This window comes from Protomyctophum parallelum (assembly GCF_964188405.1).
Source record: "Protomyctophum parallelum genome assembly, chromosome: 14".
NCBI lineage: Eukaryota > Metazoa > Chordata > Actinopteri > Myctophiformes > Myctophidae > Protomyctophum > Protomyctophum parallelum.
This window is the reverse complement of record NC_139709.1, coordinates 21,403,656-21,418,571: the sequence shown is the minus strand read 5'-3', so window position 1 is coordinate 21,418,571 and position 14,916 is coordinate 21,403,656. Positions and strand designations below refer to the sequence as shown.

The following is a 14,916-nucleotide window of genomic DNA, read 5'->3' as shown; positions in this document are numbered from 1 at the left end:
TAATGTACTGCACTTCCTGTCCAGTTAGTCTGAGCAGGACCATCTTGTTGTCTGACGTCTGACAAACGTTCAAATCTTGACAAACGTTCAAATCTGATACCAGTCGACCAGACTCTTGAGTGAAGGTGTCTCAAGAACAGAGCCAGTGGCACTGCACACAGTCACAACATATATATATTTTTATATAAGAATATTTGAAATGTATCAACAGATAATGCACCTCTGTTGACTGTTTTATGAAGTAGAAAAATAGAATGGCGCTTTGATTGATGGAGAGGTTAATAATAGGTATATGTCTTAATAATATGTTTTGTCTGAGAAAGTGAGAATTCTCAGGCATGGCATTAAAGGAAGTAGTTCACCAAAAAAAGAAAAAGTAAAAAAATGACTTATTTTATATCAATTTCTCACCCCAAGCCTGTCTTAACTGATGACAAAAACATGAATTCAAGGCTTCATGAGGTGAGTAATTGATAGAAAATCTATAGTAATTCTTTGGGTGAACTACTTTATTACACATCCCTGAGTCAATACAATCAGTTTGATGCCAGCAGTTTAATTCCACATGACCTCATCCTCTTCGTCGCTGGCTTGCTTCGGTACAAGAAGAGGCAGGTCGATGGAAATATGAACATTCTGTAAATATTTGAATTTCAATATTTATTTAATTTGTATTTGTTTTATTTAATGGGGGTAGGACTTTGCACTGCAAGTGTTACAGTTTGTAGTCTTAGTGGTATGTAGTGTAGTGTTAGTGATGGTGGTAGGAGGGCTGTGGTGTATAGCGCATGTACTTCCTCCCTGAGGGCAGGTCTTTGTGGTAGACGCCGGCTGGGAACAGAGTGGCAGCTTCCTCCTCTGGCATGTTGGGAGGCACCATCACACTGTCTCCAGCCTGCAGGGTCAACGAGATAGACAGGGCAGTGGTGGTTCTCAAACGTAAAAGAGTTGAATGGTTCCTTGCATGTGAACATATAGCTGGTGGCAATAAGAATAAGAAAATAACTGTGATTGAGTGGTCGGCCTCCTCACCTGCCAGTCGACCGGGGTGGACACTCGCCTGTGGGCTGTGAGTTGCAGAGAGTCCACCACCCGCAGGATCTCGTCAAAGTTGCGTCCTGTGGTGGCAGGGTAGAGCAGGGACAGCTTCAGCCTCTTGTCAGGGCCAATGATGAACACCTGCAATCAAAAACCCAAACATGGTGAAATAGCACGGATTGGCATGCCTAGAAAACCCCAAAATCCGTACATATTACACTACTATTGTTTTGACCGCGACGGAGGCGTGACTTTCACTAGTATTGTATGTACGGAATTGCCACTCCGTGTTATTTCACCGTGTTTAGGTGAGATCGGGTTTGACATCATTTACGATTCTGTGCTATTGGGTTACAACTCAGACGAGGCTGAGTTGCCTCTACCGAACTTTGCAACGTTCGACATGGCAACTCGCACGCTTTGCGCGTTCTGTGGTGTGTGTTTGTGTGTGTGTGTGTGTGTGTGCATGCGCGCGCGCTTGAGGACACTCACACAGCGGGCTGTGAGGGGCATGCCATCCTTGTCCCTCTCATCTGGGTCCAGCATGCCCAGGGCCACTGCCAACTCCCGTTTACTGTCTGCTATGATGGGGAAGGGCAGGGAACAGCTCCCGTCCTTCACACCGGTGTACGCCAGGATGTCCTGGTTAGCACACAGAAATGTGGCCATTATGACACATAATTGCAATGACCTCCAGTTTAATTTGATATGCTGTCTCTACAATCTCTTGTCTAAAAATAAATAAAAATAAAAATAAACCTTCCTAAAAACGACAGATATTATGATAAAGAAATGTCTGTTTACACTTACAGAGTACCGATCCTATACCAATGCGTAACAAAATAAAATTGAGGAATAAATAACAATTCACCCTTTGTCAAGTCCTGCCCGTGGTTCTGCCTCTCTTCGCACCCATTGGTTGCCCTTTCGTGGTTGGACAAAAATCTTTCTCTCCATCCACTACCATTGAAATAACAGGTTTTTTCCAAAAATGGTGTTTTAGCAAATTCAACATAAACCAGGTGGAACCAGGGCGGAACAAGGCAGAAAGAGGCTGCTGGTTAGTCAGTCAGGGACCAATCAGAAGGCTGACAAAGGGTGTACATTTTTAAAAACATGACGAGACGAGAAGCCCTTTTGGGGTTTTTACCTTTCAAGACGGGAACACTTTTTTTCCCGTCTTGACTTTTTTTTGTAATCTTTTGAATAAATATATATATTTTTTAGAAAACCTAGGTCAGGATTTAGAATGGGCCTCAGGTCTAAATGGGTAAAGAAAACACCTTGGTCCAGCCGTGATGGTCCTCCATGGTGTCAATAGACAGGGCAATCATCTTGACTTCACGCTTACGGAACTCGTCGCTAAGCCTAGAGGCTCGGCCCAACTCTGTGGTGCACACGGGGGTGTAGTCCCTGGGATGAGAGAACAGGATCCCCCATCTAGAGAGTGAAGGAGAGACAATGGCAGGTGCTCAAGTGTAATAAGGTATATGACAGTGGTCCTCACCTCAAACCTATTCACGTCGGGAACCCCCAAATTATAGGCTATACTACCGGTACTACCTGTATGTATTTGGCAGTGGACCCCCATCTGAAAATATTTTGTGCCAGCAAGGGATCCCCATGAGATGTGGGTAGTGGGTTGTTAAAATGTTTTCAAAAAATGTCACTGGCATCACGACACTTTGTGAGAGCTTGTAGATTGTCTATTTTCAAATTGCCAATGTACAGTATATACCGTAGGGCGTAGGCTATACTGTAGTTAAAGTGCGGGTTAAACCTGATTGAACCTTGGAGAACCACTGGTTATTTGATCTGATGATGAGTTAATTCAGTGTACAGTAAGCTGACAGGATGCCACATGTGGCTCACTGAAATGTGTCAATAGTGATGATGAGGTTGAGTTCAGGTTCATTCAACTTCCTGATGTTTCTTACATCACACCATCATAAGATAAACCAGATAAGCATGGCAATACAGTGTGTGCGTGCGTGCATGTGGCCTATGGATTTCCCACAATGAAGCTAGAGTAGGTTTCAAAGCCATAGTGGAAAGTAACATCGTTAGCTATACACTTTAATGTATCAGTAATAATACAATAAACTGTTATTCTTAAATTTGTCATCTTGCATAATGAGTATGACTACTATGCTTTTGCTGTACTTTTTGTGCTTAGCTATATATCTTTACACTAATATTGTGATATAGGCCTACTTTTAGGCCTAGGCCTACTTAGTCAAATGTTGAATGCAGGAATTAAATTGTAAGAGCCCACAACACAATCTATCTAGCCCTTGTGGTGGGCTATTTCTACCCAGCACATAATATGCTATTCAAATCCATATAGTAGACACAACAAGGGTGTGTAGCCTACAGTAGGCTTCATGCTATAAAAAGCAGAAGAGAGGAAACTATTAAACAGGAACTACATTCACAACTTGAACTTACCACACATACAACACTCAAATTAGGTCTTGATGAGATGGCTTTAATATGGATAAGCTATTTGTGCTGCTGTACTTACGAGTCGCCTAGAAAGTCATGAAACTTCACTTTTCCAAAGGTGGTTTCTGCCTCGAAATTTGGAAAGACATCTCCAAGCAGCAGTCCGGGCATCGTTAAACGACCCAGCAGCAGTACTGTATCACTGTCCCTGCCCGCCGATCAGGTTTAGATTAACAGTCATGATGATGACACATACAGCCAGGTCACGTCACGGGGAGAAACAGAAAACCAAGCGGAACCTGTGGGTTGAATTGTATTGCATTAATGCATTTCCAGTTTCCACTCTACCTACTCCCTGCTGCACTGTCGCTTGTCAAAAAGAACTTTATGCCATATGGTGAAACCCTCTAGTGGACGAAGTGGCATGTTCAGATTTTTAAGTCAAAGTAGCCTACCTATACTATAGCCTTAAATGTTATAGTACAATTTGCCATATGTTCTATGTATAGGCTCATGTTGTCCAGAATATAGAAATCACCTGTGTTTTATTTCATGAGCCACTCTGCAGTGGAATGCAGTAAAATGCACTTTTTAAATGCAAGGCAGTATTTTCAATCAATCAATGTGTCAATTTAATCGGAGCCAATTGAAATACCTAGTAGCCTATAGCTACTGGTTTATGTCAATTAAGCATTGATCAACATCATTTTATTATCACCACCACACCATCATCAGCAGCAGCAGCATGTGTTCTAATCTAGCTCATTGGCCCCACGTGACCAGAGCACTCGCAGTCCCAAATTAAATTGGTCATTTCAACCATTGTGAATTTGTGCCCAGGCGGTGAAGGTTGGAGATGTTGGTTTATCAAAGGAATGTTACTGATGGTGATGGCTTCGAGTAAAATGAAGGGCGATTATTGGGGTACTTTGAACTCTTTTCAAGAGAACATGTCTTCCTCGAGGGATCGAAGGAACAACAGCTGTCGTGCAGGACCAGGTACGTGTGGAGCCACTGTCTCCGGTGCCAACGGTAGATCTGAGTCGTTGGCAGTGCGTCAGCGGTCGGGCTCCGAGTGCCCGGTGCGTCGGCGGAGCTCCGCTTGCTCTTACTTCGCCCCTGGAGCTCAAGCGGAGGATGTTTCGTTCAGCTTGAAGTTGAACCGGTCCATCTTCATCATAACTCTCAGATTCCTGCTCGCCATAGACATGTGGCTGTCCAAGAGACTCGGGGTGTGTGCGTACGAGGAGTCTCCGTGGGGCAGCATACGGCCCCTGGTCCGCCTGGTGGAGCTGTCTGGGCATGTGGTGCCCTGGCTCCTCGGCACCGTGTACAGTCTGCTCCGTGTCGACACTGTCCTGGAGCAGGAGGTCATGCTGAACCTGGCCCTGGGTGAGATATCTGTAATAATAAATTGTGCTTCTCAAACTATTTTCTGTCGAGGACCCCCAATAGCCCAATTTGATGTAGCCTATAGTATTTGCCTGCGGACAACAAATATTTTGTGCCAGCCTGCCAGGGACCCCAAACATTACAGAAATTTCATATTTTTGCAAGTCTTGTAGATCTGCTTTTATCAAATAGCCGATGTTGGGGACCCCTAGAACCTCAACCTCCTCGGACCCCTGGCCCTGGGGGTCCTCAGACCCCACTTATAGCAGCCTATAATTAAGTGCTTTATAGGACTTAAATGAATCACTTATTGAAATATTCTAGATGTGACTATCAATTCATCAGCATAGCATATCAAAATGTAACACAACAGTACATTGTACAGTACACAAAAATACAACCATGTAGCCTACAAAAGAGATGTATGTCCTAAGCATTTGAACATAAGAGAAGAAGCTATGCAGCACGAATGCACAGAAATATACAGATAAAACTAGTTAAAATATGCCTTTGGCCAATGACTTTTGCCCATTTCGATCTCCACACGGTTTCCAGTCAGCCAGTGTCTAGTCCCCAGCAGCTGCCATGCCCACTCAGCACCTGGCCTCAGAGCACTGCCCAGACACAGCCATGGAAACTTTCCTCCCGTTTGTGTGTCACAGTCACCCCTGGACACTCACAGGACACAAAGAGGCACTGAGTGATTCGTTCGTTTGGGACTTTCAGAATGCATGTATCTCCACTTCTCCAGTGATGTTTTTTTGCCAAGGATTACTTTTGTTGATTGAGATCTCTGAGAGATTTTCCTATTGTAATGTGCAAGAGCTATTTCAGAAATGGAATGTGTAGGATGATGGCTTTCTATTCTGGAAAGTACCGGCCTATTGTGCACAGTACAGTCCTGAGTGTTCATTCAACTCTGAGTCTATGGAATTATGTACTGTATACTTATATAATATAGTTCTATTTGTACTACATTGTCTGAGTTAAATCAGCACTGAGCACTAGAGACTAGAGAAGTCCTGAAAACATTTCTGAAATGCCCTTTACTTAAGTTATTGCTTAAAAAAGAAACAAAGTTTGCAATTATTTGCTCTAACTTTTAACATTATCTTTGTATAACTGGTCCTTACTAATGCTCATTCTGAGATAGTACCATTTCTGTCTATTCACTCTTCTGCATCTCATTGGTAGGCAATTGACAGTTCAGAATCATGACAAAATCAACAGGGATTCCAAGCTAATGGAAGCCTTTCTCTTCCTGGAACGTTGCTGAAATAGAATCCATCGTTTTGGCATAAAAACCAAAACAAAGTTTAAAAACTTGTTTGAAATTACCAAACTTTCCAACTGATGATGTCACTGATAGGCAAGTTTGGGAACTGTCCACAGCCCTAATCTGAGACACAGAGCGAATAGACATCAATGGTGCCATTTTATAATGAGCATTAATAAAGTGGAAGTGGTGAAGCGGCCCTTCGAAGTGCAATGCAAGGGTCAATAATTTGTTTGTGTGCTCTCCCTTTCCCTCACAGCTCTGCTGTTGGACGTGTTGCTGGTCAGGATAGTGAAGACCCTGGTTCGACGGCGGATGCCATCGCAGAACCGCTCGGACCTTCTGGCCACCTACTTTCTGGAGCGCTACTCGTTCCCGTCGGGCCACGCCACGCGGGCCGTCATGTGCGCCCGGTTCCTCCTGGCTCGGTTGGTGGACACGTCGTCCATGCGTGCGCTGGTGCTGGGATGGGCCGCCCTGGTGAGCCTGTCCCGTCTGATGCTGGCCAGACACTATGTGACGGACGTGGGCTTTGGCCTGGCAATGGGTTACTGCCAGTACAGCCTGGTGGAGAGGCTGTGGGTCACATGGAAGCACATGCAGGACGTCCTGCTCATGCTGCTGGGAGAGACTTTGTATACTAGTGCAGGGAGAAGTAGGAAGCCCTGAGGATGGCAATATTACATGAAAATAACACAATGCAGTGGTTCCCAACCTTTTCTGGAGCAGGGCCCACTTGGAAATATCGAAAGCGTTCACGGCCCATGTGCAAAATAAACATCAGGGCATGTTTATTTTATTGATCAATCAAATCGATTGTGTTCTGGCTTCAAGGTTTTACAAGAAAAAAAAACTTTTTTAACATAATGTTTTTTAATATTCATGTTATATTATCATTCAAATCTTGGTGTTTTGCCAATTATTTTGGTGCCCACTTGCGATATCCTCATGGGCGGCCCACAGGTTGGGAATCGCTGGCATTGAGGGAAGGCTGTAGCGTAGTGTGTGTGTGTGTGTACGTGTGTGTGCGCGCGTGTGTTTATGCATGGTGCATGCAGGTGCAGTGGAGCAAGTACTTAATGTGTGTGCAATTGCGATATTGCTCTTAAATGAGATGATGACGAGTTTTATACCACGTTTTTGTTGCATGAACTGTTTAATGTAGTACTTTCAAAAGCTACATTTCACCCATTTCACTCTGTCAATTAAAAGTAAGTTCTTTATCAAACATACAGTATACATTTGGAGTTTTGTTCCAAAAATAAATATTGATTATATAAAACAACAACAAAACACCTGTCAACTACGTGATTGTAGAAAAAACTGTCCAGCTGATCAATCCTGTTTGATAAAATGACAGGCTCACTGAAATCGGAGAAAGATAGAGAGAGCATAATGGTGAGATTGTGGCTCAGTATGTGTGTACCGTAAGTGTTGAGTCGTGCGGTTCCTGGCGAGGGAGGCATTTGCACATCTTTGTTTTCCTACAGGTTATAAATATAGAAGGGTAAACCACACGGCAGGCTGACCTTAGTACATCATGATGCACAAAATGAAGTTGCGTCAGCTAAGCTAATACAATTTACATTTTATTTAGGTGTGCCAATGTGCAACCACTGACAGTTTACTAAATTGTAAATTGTAGTAGTCAACATAATTGTCTATGATAACATTATGGTGTACTATAAGTTCAAAACAAACGACAAAATCGATTGAGGGCAGTTCTTCTCAAAGTGCGGTCCAAGGACCCTAGGTTTCCTTGAGGGAGCGTAGCCTACCAAATGGACACTTACAGGTCTGTGACTCTTGACAGACCTCATCTGACTCTTTGAAATTAAAAGGTTTTGGAAACAACGGGTATGGGGCTTCACGCCGGCCTTTAAAGGGCGATGAAACTAGGGCTAGGCTGATGTTGATGTGTTGTTGCTGTTGTGCTGTATTTGGCTGGCGCTGCTCAAAGTGTATAAATGTGTGTGAGTGAGTGGGCGGCTGACAAATCAAGCCAACACTTAACCAAAGTTTCCATCAGCTGCTGCAGAGTCTCCTGACTTTCATTATAACTCATCCCCATCTCTTCTTACCAGCGGTGGACCAAGCGATGATTCAGATTTTCTTTTACTTAGGTAAAAGTAGCAATACCACAATATAGAAATACTAGAAATACCTTAATTCAAAATGTTACTTGAATAAAAATACAAAAGTATTGACATCAAAATCTTCTTTAACGTGCCAAAGTAAATAGTCGAATTGTTTCTAAATAGCAGACCAACAAGCTCACAATGCATGGCGAATGGCGATGCAACGCTTTGTGAACTTGTAGATCTTCAAATAGCACTTAAGGGTTTAATGTATACTTGTAATAATAATCTAAAAGTTTTCAAATTATTGTAGTGGAGTAAAAAAGTATATTTGCCTCAGAGACGCAATGGAGTGGAAGTATAAAGCATTGAACATTTTACATACTCAAGTAAAGTAGCCTAAAAGTACCTCAAAATTGTACTGTACAGTTATAGTACTTGAGTAAATGTACTTTAGTTACTTTCCACCACTGCTTTTTATAGTGTTTACTGTTTATGCATTGTGTTCTCAAATGTCTAGTCTGCCCCATTCCCCTGGTTTAACCCATCATGTTACATGTCTGCAGACTGCCCCATTCCCCTGGTTTAACCCACCATGTTACATGTCTGCAGACTGCCCCATTCCCCTGGTTTAACCCATCATGTGACATGTCTGCAGACTGCCCCATTCCCCTGGTTTAACCCATCATGTGACATGTCTGCAGACTGCCCCACTCCCCTGGTTTAACCCATCATGTGACATGTCTGCAGACTGCCCCACTCCCCTGGTTTAACCCATCATGTGACATGTCTGCAGACTGCCCCATTCCCCTGGTTTAACCCACCATGTTACATGTCTGCAGACTGCCCCACTCCCCTGGTTTAACCCATCATGTTACATGTCTGCAGACTGCCCCATTCCCCTGGTTTAACCCACCATGTTACATGTCTGCAGACTGCCCCATTCCCCTGGTTTAACCCATCATGTTACATGTCTGCAGACTGCCCCACTCCCCTGGTTTAACCCATCATGTTACATGTCTGCAGACTGCCCCACTCCCCTGGTTTAACCCATCATGTTACATGTCTGCAGACTGCCCCATTCCCCTGGTTTAACCCATCATGTTACATGTCTGCAGACTGCCCCATTCCCCTGGTTTAACCCATCATGTTACATCTCTGCAGACTGCCCCATTCCCCTGGTTTAACCCATCATGTTACATGTCTGCAGACTGCCCCATTCCCCTGGTTTAACCCATCTTGTTACATGTCTGCAGACTGCCCCATTCCCCTGGTTTAACCCATCATGTTACATGTCTGCAGACTGCCCCATTCCCCTGGTTTAACCCATCATGTTACATGTCTGCAGACTGCCCCATTCCCCTGGTTTAACCCATCATGTTACATGTCTGCAGACTGCCCCACTCCCCTGGTTTAACCCATCATGTTACATGTCTCAGATACTTAATTAACAAAAACTATTATTAAATTGCTATAATCATATAATTGTAATATAAATTCTCACAACTCAAACCGTTATTGAACCACTGTAGCTACTGTACAGACTGTAGATGCAGCCAGTGGTCCATAGATGGCGCCTCATAACAGCACAATGATTAGGTTTACTTTCACACTATTGTAGCCTACCAGCCTATCCTGTCTTGCCTGTTTTCGAAATGTTTCTACTATCAGAGACATTATCCATAGCATGGAATATAGGATGTCATATACTTTAATGAAGTTGTGGTACAGTCTGGAAAACAAAACAAGACACAACAATTGTATTTACATATTTATTTGGAAACAGAAATTTGTTAAATTACAAAAGGATTAACAAAGCATAGATTTTATTTACTGAGATCATAGAGGGTTCTACCATAGCTAAATCTGTTCTGCGAGAAGGGAACATTTATTTATTGACAAAATACATCCTATTTACAGACAAAAGTAAAAAAGAAAAAGTCTTTATATCCTAGTGAGCCAATAACATAAATATAGAGGCTTCACCATGATTTTCTATAGAGATTGATTTGACTGTCTCATCCACCCCTGCTCTCAGAACAATGTGGACACTTCTGTCAGTCTGTCTGTCTGTCTGTCTCTCTCTCTCTCGTCCTCCTGTTTAGCTGCTGACTCGGCCCAGTCTCACGTCGTAGGTGATCATGTGGAAGTTGTCCCAGGCGTACAGCTTCCGGCGGGCGTGGTTGTAGTCCACCATGCTGTTGTAGCGGTACTTGTTCTTGAAGGGCACGTGGAGGAAGCGGCTCTCGCTGGTGGCCGTGTCGAACATGTGGTTGATGGTGGTGTTGGGGGAGGTGTAGCTGGCCACCGTGTACAGGCGGCCGCACGCCATGAACGCGTTGCCCACCGTGTTCTTGCGGATGTTGGTCTCCCAGGTGTTCCTCACCTGCAGTGGTGGAGAAAAAGCACTCAAATGTTTTACTTTTAAGTAAAAGTACAAAATAATTGGACAAAATGTGAAAGTACTCATGCAGAATGTCCTATTTCAAAATGTCCAATGTCTAGAAATCTTTTGAAAATAGCAGATCAGCTATACTCAAATGGTCCAAATGTATAGGGCTGAAGTGGTTAATGTATGATTTGTAATAATAATCAAAATCTACAAAGTAACTAGTAACAAAAGTTTTCAAATACTTGAAGTGGAGTAGGCCTACAATATTTCAGAGGCCAACAATATTGGCCTCTGAAATGTAGAAGTAGTAGAAGTAGTAATAGTATTGAAAATGTGAAATACTAGTTACTTTCCACCACTGGTCACGCACCTGCAGGCTATCGGGGTCCAGGTGGGAGATGACGATGGCGCCCTTGGCCATGGCCGTGCTGTAGATGGCCCACAGGCCCTGCTCGTCCACCGCCAGGTCGATGTCGGTGTAGCCGCCCCAGGAGTACGGGTGCTGGCCCTGGAAGCCAGCGTGGGGCAGGTCCAGGCGTGCCGCCAGGCCCTCGGAGGCCAGGTCGTAGCGGATCAGCGTGCGGCTGCGCCTGCGCTGGTAGTAGAGGGAGCCGCGGTACAGCGTGGCACCGGTGCTCTCCACGGCCTCGGGCAGCACCAGCACCTTCATGGGGAAGCCGCGGGAGAACTGCTCCATGTCTTCGTAGGCGAAGAGCTGCCGGACGTCCTTGCCCACCGTGTTGATGCGCCACACGGTTCGGTTGGTGTAGAGGTTGCCCTGGGGCTCCGGGTCCTGGAGCCACACGCCGTACTTCCCTGTGATGCTGTCGGCCTTCCTGTGTACCACGGGATCTCCCACTGATACCAGCTCTCCACAGCCTGGATACAGAGGGAAACACAGGCCTTTATTAAACTGATACCAGCTCTCCACAGCCTGGATACAAAGGGAAACGCAGGCCTTTATTAAACTGATACCAGCTCTCCACAGCCTGGATACAGAGGGAAACACAGGCCTTTATTAAACTGGTACCAGCTCTCCACAGCCTGGATACAGAGGGAAACGCAGGCCTTTATTAAACTGATACCAGCTCTCCACAGCCTGGATACAGAGGGAAACGCAGGCCTTTATTAAACTGGTACCAGCTCTCCACAGCCTGGATACAGAGGGAAACACAGGCCTTTATTAAACTGGTACCAGCTCTCCACAGCCTGGATACAGAGGGAAAAGCAGGCCTTTATTAAACTGATACCAGCTCTCCGCAGCCTGGATACAGAGGGAAACACAGGCCTTTATTAAACTGATACCAGCTCTCCGCAGCCTGGATACAGAGGGAAACACAGGCCTTTATTAAACTGATACCAGCTCTCCACAGCCTGTTTACAGAGGGAAACACAGGCCTTTATTAAACTGATACCAGCTGATACTGATACCAGCTCTCCACAGCCTGGATACAGAGGGAAACACAGGCCTTTATTAAACTGGCATCTGTTGGCGACTGAGATGTCCAAGAGTTGCAGCTGTCAATCTTTCATTGTGTCCAAAAATGTGAGCAAGGTCAGGATACGGCTTGAAACGTAAACGTTTAGCTCTGTGGAGACTTCTGACTGTTGGTTAGACTTAGATTATGCTACTACTACCAGGGGTAAAGGTTTGGTTCTCACCATAACAAAAGAAGTCATGGCACAAAGAAGTAATTTGGGCTAAAAGTGTCCAACATCATGGTATTACGGTATGTTATAGTTTGAACTCATGCTTTACCTGTGAAGTTGTGAGCTCCTTCGTTAATGAGGTGGGAAGCTGGGACCTCTGTCACCTCTGCCTTCATCTCCTGAAAGGCACCGTTGGTATAGGCAGGGTCTTACACGCACAGGGAGAGGTTGACAGTTACAATGTTAGATGGTATAGGCAGGGTCTTACAGGGAGGGGTTGACAGTTACAATGTTAGATGGTATAGGCAGGGTCTTACACACACAGGGAGAGGTTGACAGTTACAATGTTAGATGGTATAGGCAGGGTCTTACAGGCACAGGGAGGGGTTGACAGTTACAATGTTAGATGGTATAAGCAGGGTCTTACACACACAGGGAGAGGTTGACAGTTACAATGTTAGATGGTATAGGCAGGGTCTTACACACACAGGGAGAGGTTGACAGTTACAATGTTAGATGGTATAGGCAGGGTCTTACAGGCACAGGGAGGGGTTGACACTTACAATGTTAGATGGTATAGCAGGCAGGGTCTTACACACACAGGGAGAGGTTGACACTTACAATGAAAAGTCACACCTGTGAAGTGAGGGGCGCTCTAATCATCGTACATCATCATCAAGAATGGTGGTCCCTTATTGGCCAAAGGTCCCCACCGACATTCTCAGTTTATTGTCAATGGCATTTTTAATGTTTGTTCAGACAGCACAAACATTAGATAGATACTTTATTTGTCCTTTCGTAAATTTGTTTTGTTCTCTTCCCTTTTGGAAATTTGTTTAGTTCTCCGTTCACTGTCAGTGGCATTTTTAATGTTTGTTCAGACAACACAAACATTGAACCTGTATAGAGGAGGGGCTAGCGCCCCTCAAAAACAATAACATATGAATTATTCACTTAGTAATCAGAAACACTGATCGCACACGCACAACACACACTGAAATCCTGCAGGTCATTACTTACAGTATATATGCAGCAGCAAGTGTAAACTAGTCATTTGTAAAGTGAATCATAAGTGCTGTAGTGTAGACCCATGGATGGATACATAGCCGCTGTGTATGTAATCAGTGAGTCAGTGGGAAACTAACCTCATCAAAGGGCCTGATTGCCTGACAGCACAGTGGGTTTCTGTAGAACCCTGTGGTAAATGACTGCTCACACCCACGAGTGGCACAGCCGTAACAGAAGTACCCAAGTTGTAAATTCCAATCCCCTTGCTCAACCGAGGAGAGCTAACTGACCCCTAACCTCACGTCACCCCCAGAGACTGTACATAGCCCCCCACAATGTCACTGAACATTTATCACATACACTACTGTATATCCACACAGCATGTGCTGCCAGATAGAATTATAGCTAAATGGAATAGAAATATGATTAAATATGAATCCCTATACTCTATCAAGAATAAAACAGTAGATGCATACATCTATCTATTATTGCTTGTCTATGCTAAAATGAATTAATTGGGTTTGTACTACAGTATACTGTACACAGTTAAAACAGACAGGTCCATTTCCACACACTCTTGGAGTTAAATGAACACTGAGTATTTGACTGTGTACCTGCCCTTTAGTTACTGATGTTCTCACCACTGGCAGGTGTCTGGTTGGGTTCATGCTGTGCTCTCCCGGAAGAGCCTGGGATTTGTTGGCAGGGTTTGAGCTTTAGGGTCTCAGCCTCGCGGCTCAGCAGGTCCACCCTCTTCTGCAGCTCCTGGACCTGCCGGTTCAGTTGCTCTTTATCCCTCTGGAGCTCACTCTTCTCCCCCATGATTTGAGAGTACGCCTCCTGGAGACCCTCTTCATCCTTGAGTGCAGGGGCTCCCGTGTCTTCCACCATCCGACTGACCGTGGCCTCCAGCAGCGTGATGCGCGACACGACGCCCTGCATCTCTAGTCCAGCGCCGCTCGCCCCAGGGCAGCTGGACTCCTCTGGGCTGGCCACAGTGAAGGTGTACTGGCATCGTCCACTGCGGTCGTTGGAACGGAGCAAGGAGGCTCTGTCCTGAGCCTGGCTGTGGCCGCCCAGCATTAGGCAGCACAAACACAGCAGAGAAACCTGGAGCCGCATTCTGGAGATCAACACTGACGTCGTAGATAATGCACGTTTTCTTGGGACTCTCTGACAGACAGAACGCTCTACTTTTCCTCTTATTCTGTCTGCACTTGTCAAACCTCAAAAGACTTTGAAAATAAGCAGTTGTCTTGAATCCTAAAGTCAAAGAAAACTAACAAACATACTTTTGGGTTACCTTTTTGTGTTTTTGTTTTGTTTAGTCAGTCACTTATCTGTAGAGTATCTGTGGTCAGCAGGTTAGTGTCAGAATTCCAGTACTGCTGAGGAGCAGGATATTTATATAGTTAACTGTCAGTGAGTGGGAGGGGACAAGGAGCATGGCTGCACCCCTGTGTTTGGGAAAAGGGAGAGCCAGGGGGCTGTTGATGAGGGTGTGTAATGTTTTGAGAAGGGGTTGATACAGCTACACCAGACAGGCAAGGGGTGAATATCAGACAGACGGTATTAGTGGAATGACATGCTGTTTTATGTTTGTTTTTTCCTTTGTTTATTGTGTCTCGGCAGTTGGA

General features: G+C 44.7%; 3 protein-coding genes across 3 annotated transcripts; 1 reads left to right on the top strand and 2 right to left on the bottom strand.

Moving 5' to 3' along the window:
* Nucleotides 1-739: 739 nt before the first annotated feature.
* Nucleotides 740-3,685, bottom strand: LOC310870897 (peroxiredoxin-6-like). Its single transcript, XM_083782260.1, has 5 exons — nt 3,563-3,685; nt 2,322-2,478; nt 1,531-1,680; nt 1,033-1,179; nt 740-895 (listed from the first exon to the last, which is right to left on the bottom strand). The coding sequence occupies exons 1-5, from the start codon at nt 3,652-3,654 to the stop codon at nt 752-754; spliced, it is 690 nt and encodes a 229-aa protein (XP_083638386.1). The 5' UTR covers nt 3,655-3,685; the 3' UTR covers nt 740-751.
* Nucleotides 3,686-4,361: 676 nt separating this feature from the next.
* On the top strand, nt 4,362-7,259 carry LOC310870895 (polyisoprenoid diphosphate/phosphate phosphohydrolase PLPP6-like). Its single transcript, XM_083782257.1, has 2 exons — nt 4,362-4,875; nt 6,411-7,259. The coding sequence occupies exons 1-2, from the start codon at nt 4,368-4,370 to the stop codon at nt 6,818-6,820; spliced, it is 918 nt and encodes a 305-aa protein (XP_083638383.1). The 5' UTR covers nt 4,362-4,367; the 3' UTR covers nt 6,821-7,259.
* Nucleotides 7,260-10,005: 2,746 nt separating this feature from the next.
* Nucleotides 10,006-14,642, bottom strand: LOC310870889 (myocilin-like). Its single transcript, XM_083782249.1, has 4 exons — nt 13,921-14,642; nt 12,381-12,479; nt 10,992-11,500; nt 10,006-10,615 (listed from the first exon to the last, which is right to left on the bottom strand). The coding sequence occupies exons 1-4, from the start codon at nt 14,399-14,401 to the stop codon at nt 10,331-10,333; spliced, it is 1,374 nt and encodes a 457-aa protein (XP_083638375.1). The 5' UTR covers nt 14,402-14,642; the 3' UTR covers nt 10,006-10,330.
* Nucleotides 14,643-14,916: the final 274 nt, after the last annotated feature.

What these genes read in the sequence shown, in the direction of transcription:
- LOC310870897 (XM_083782260.1), bottom strand. Translation starts at nt 3,654, where the DNA reads ATGCCCGGACTGCTGCTTGGAGATGTCTTTCCAAATTTCGAGGCAGAA. An exon ending in CATGACTTTCTAGGCGACTC is followed by an intron (nt 2,479 to 3,562) that starts GTAAGTACAGCA and finishes TTCACTCTCTAG; the next exon opens with ATGGGGGATCCTGTTCTCTC. An exon ending in TGCCCCTCACAGCCCGCTGT is followed by an intron (nt 1,180 to 1,530) that starts GTGAGTGTCCTC and finishes TTTTGATTGCAG; the next exon opens with GTGTTCATCATTGGCCCTGA.
- LOC310870895 (XM_083782257.1), top strand. Translation starts at nt 4,368, where the DNA reads ATGGTGATGGCTTCGAGTAAAATGAAGGGCGATTATTGGGGTACTTTG. An exon ending in CATGCTGAACCTGGCCCTGG is followed by an intron (nt 4,876 to 6,410) that starts GTGAGATATCTG and finishes TTTCCCTCACAG; the next exon opens with CTCTGCTGTTGGACGTGTTG.
- LOC310870889 (XM_083782249.1), bottom strand. Translation starts at nt 14,401, where the DNA reads ATGCGGCTCCAGGTTTCTCTGCTGTGTTTGTGCTGCCTAATGCTGGGC. An exon ending in AGGAGCTCACAACTTCACAG is followed by an intron (nt 11,501 to 12,380) that starts GTAAAGCATGAG and finishes CTCTGTATCCAG; the next exon opens with GCTGTGGAGAGCTGGTATCA. An exon ending in TGGACCCCGATAGCCTGCAG is followed by an intron (nt 10,616 to 10,991) that starts GTGCGTGACCAG and finishes CCACCACTGCAG; the next exon opens with GTGAGGAACACCTGGGAGAC.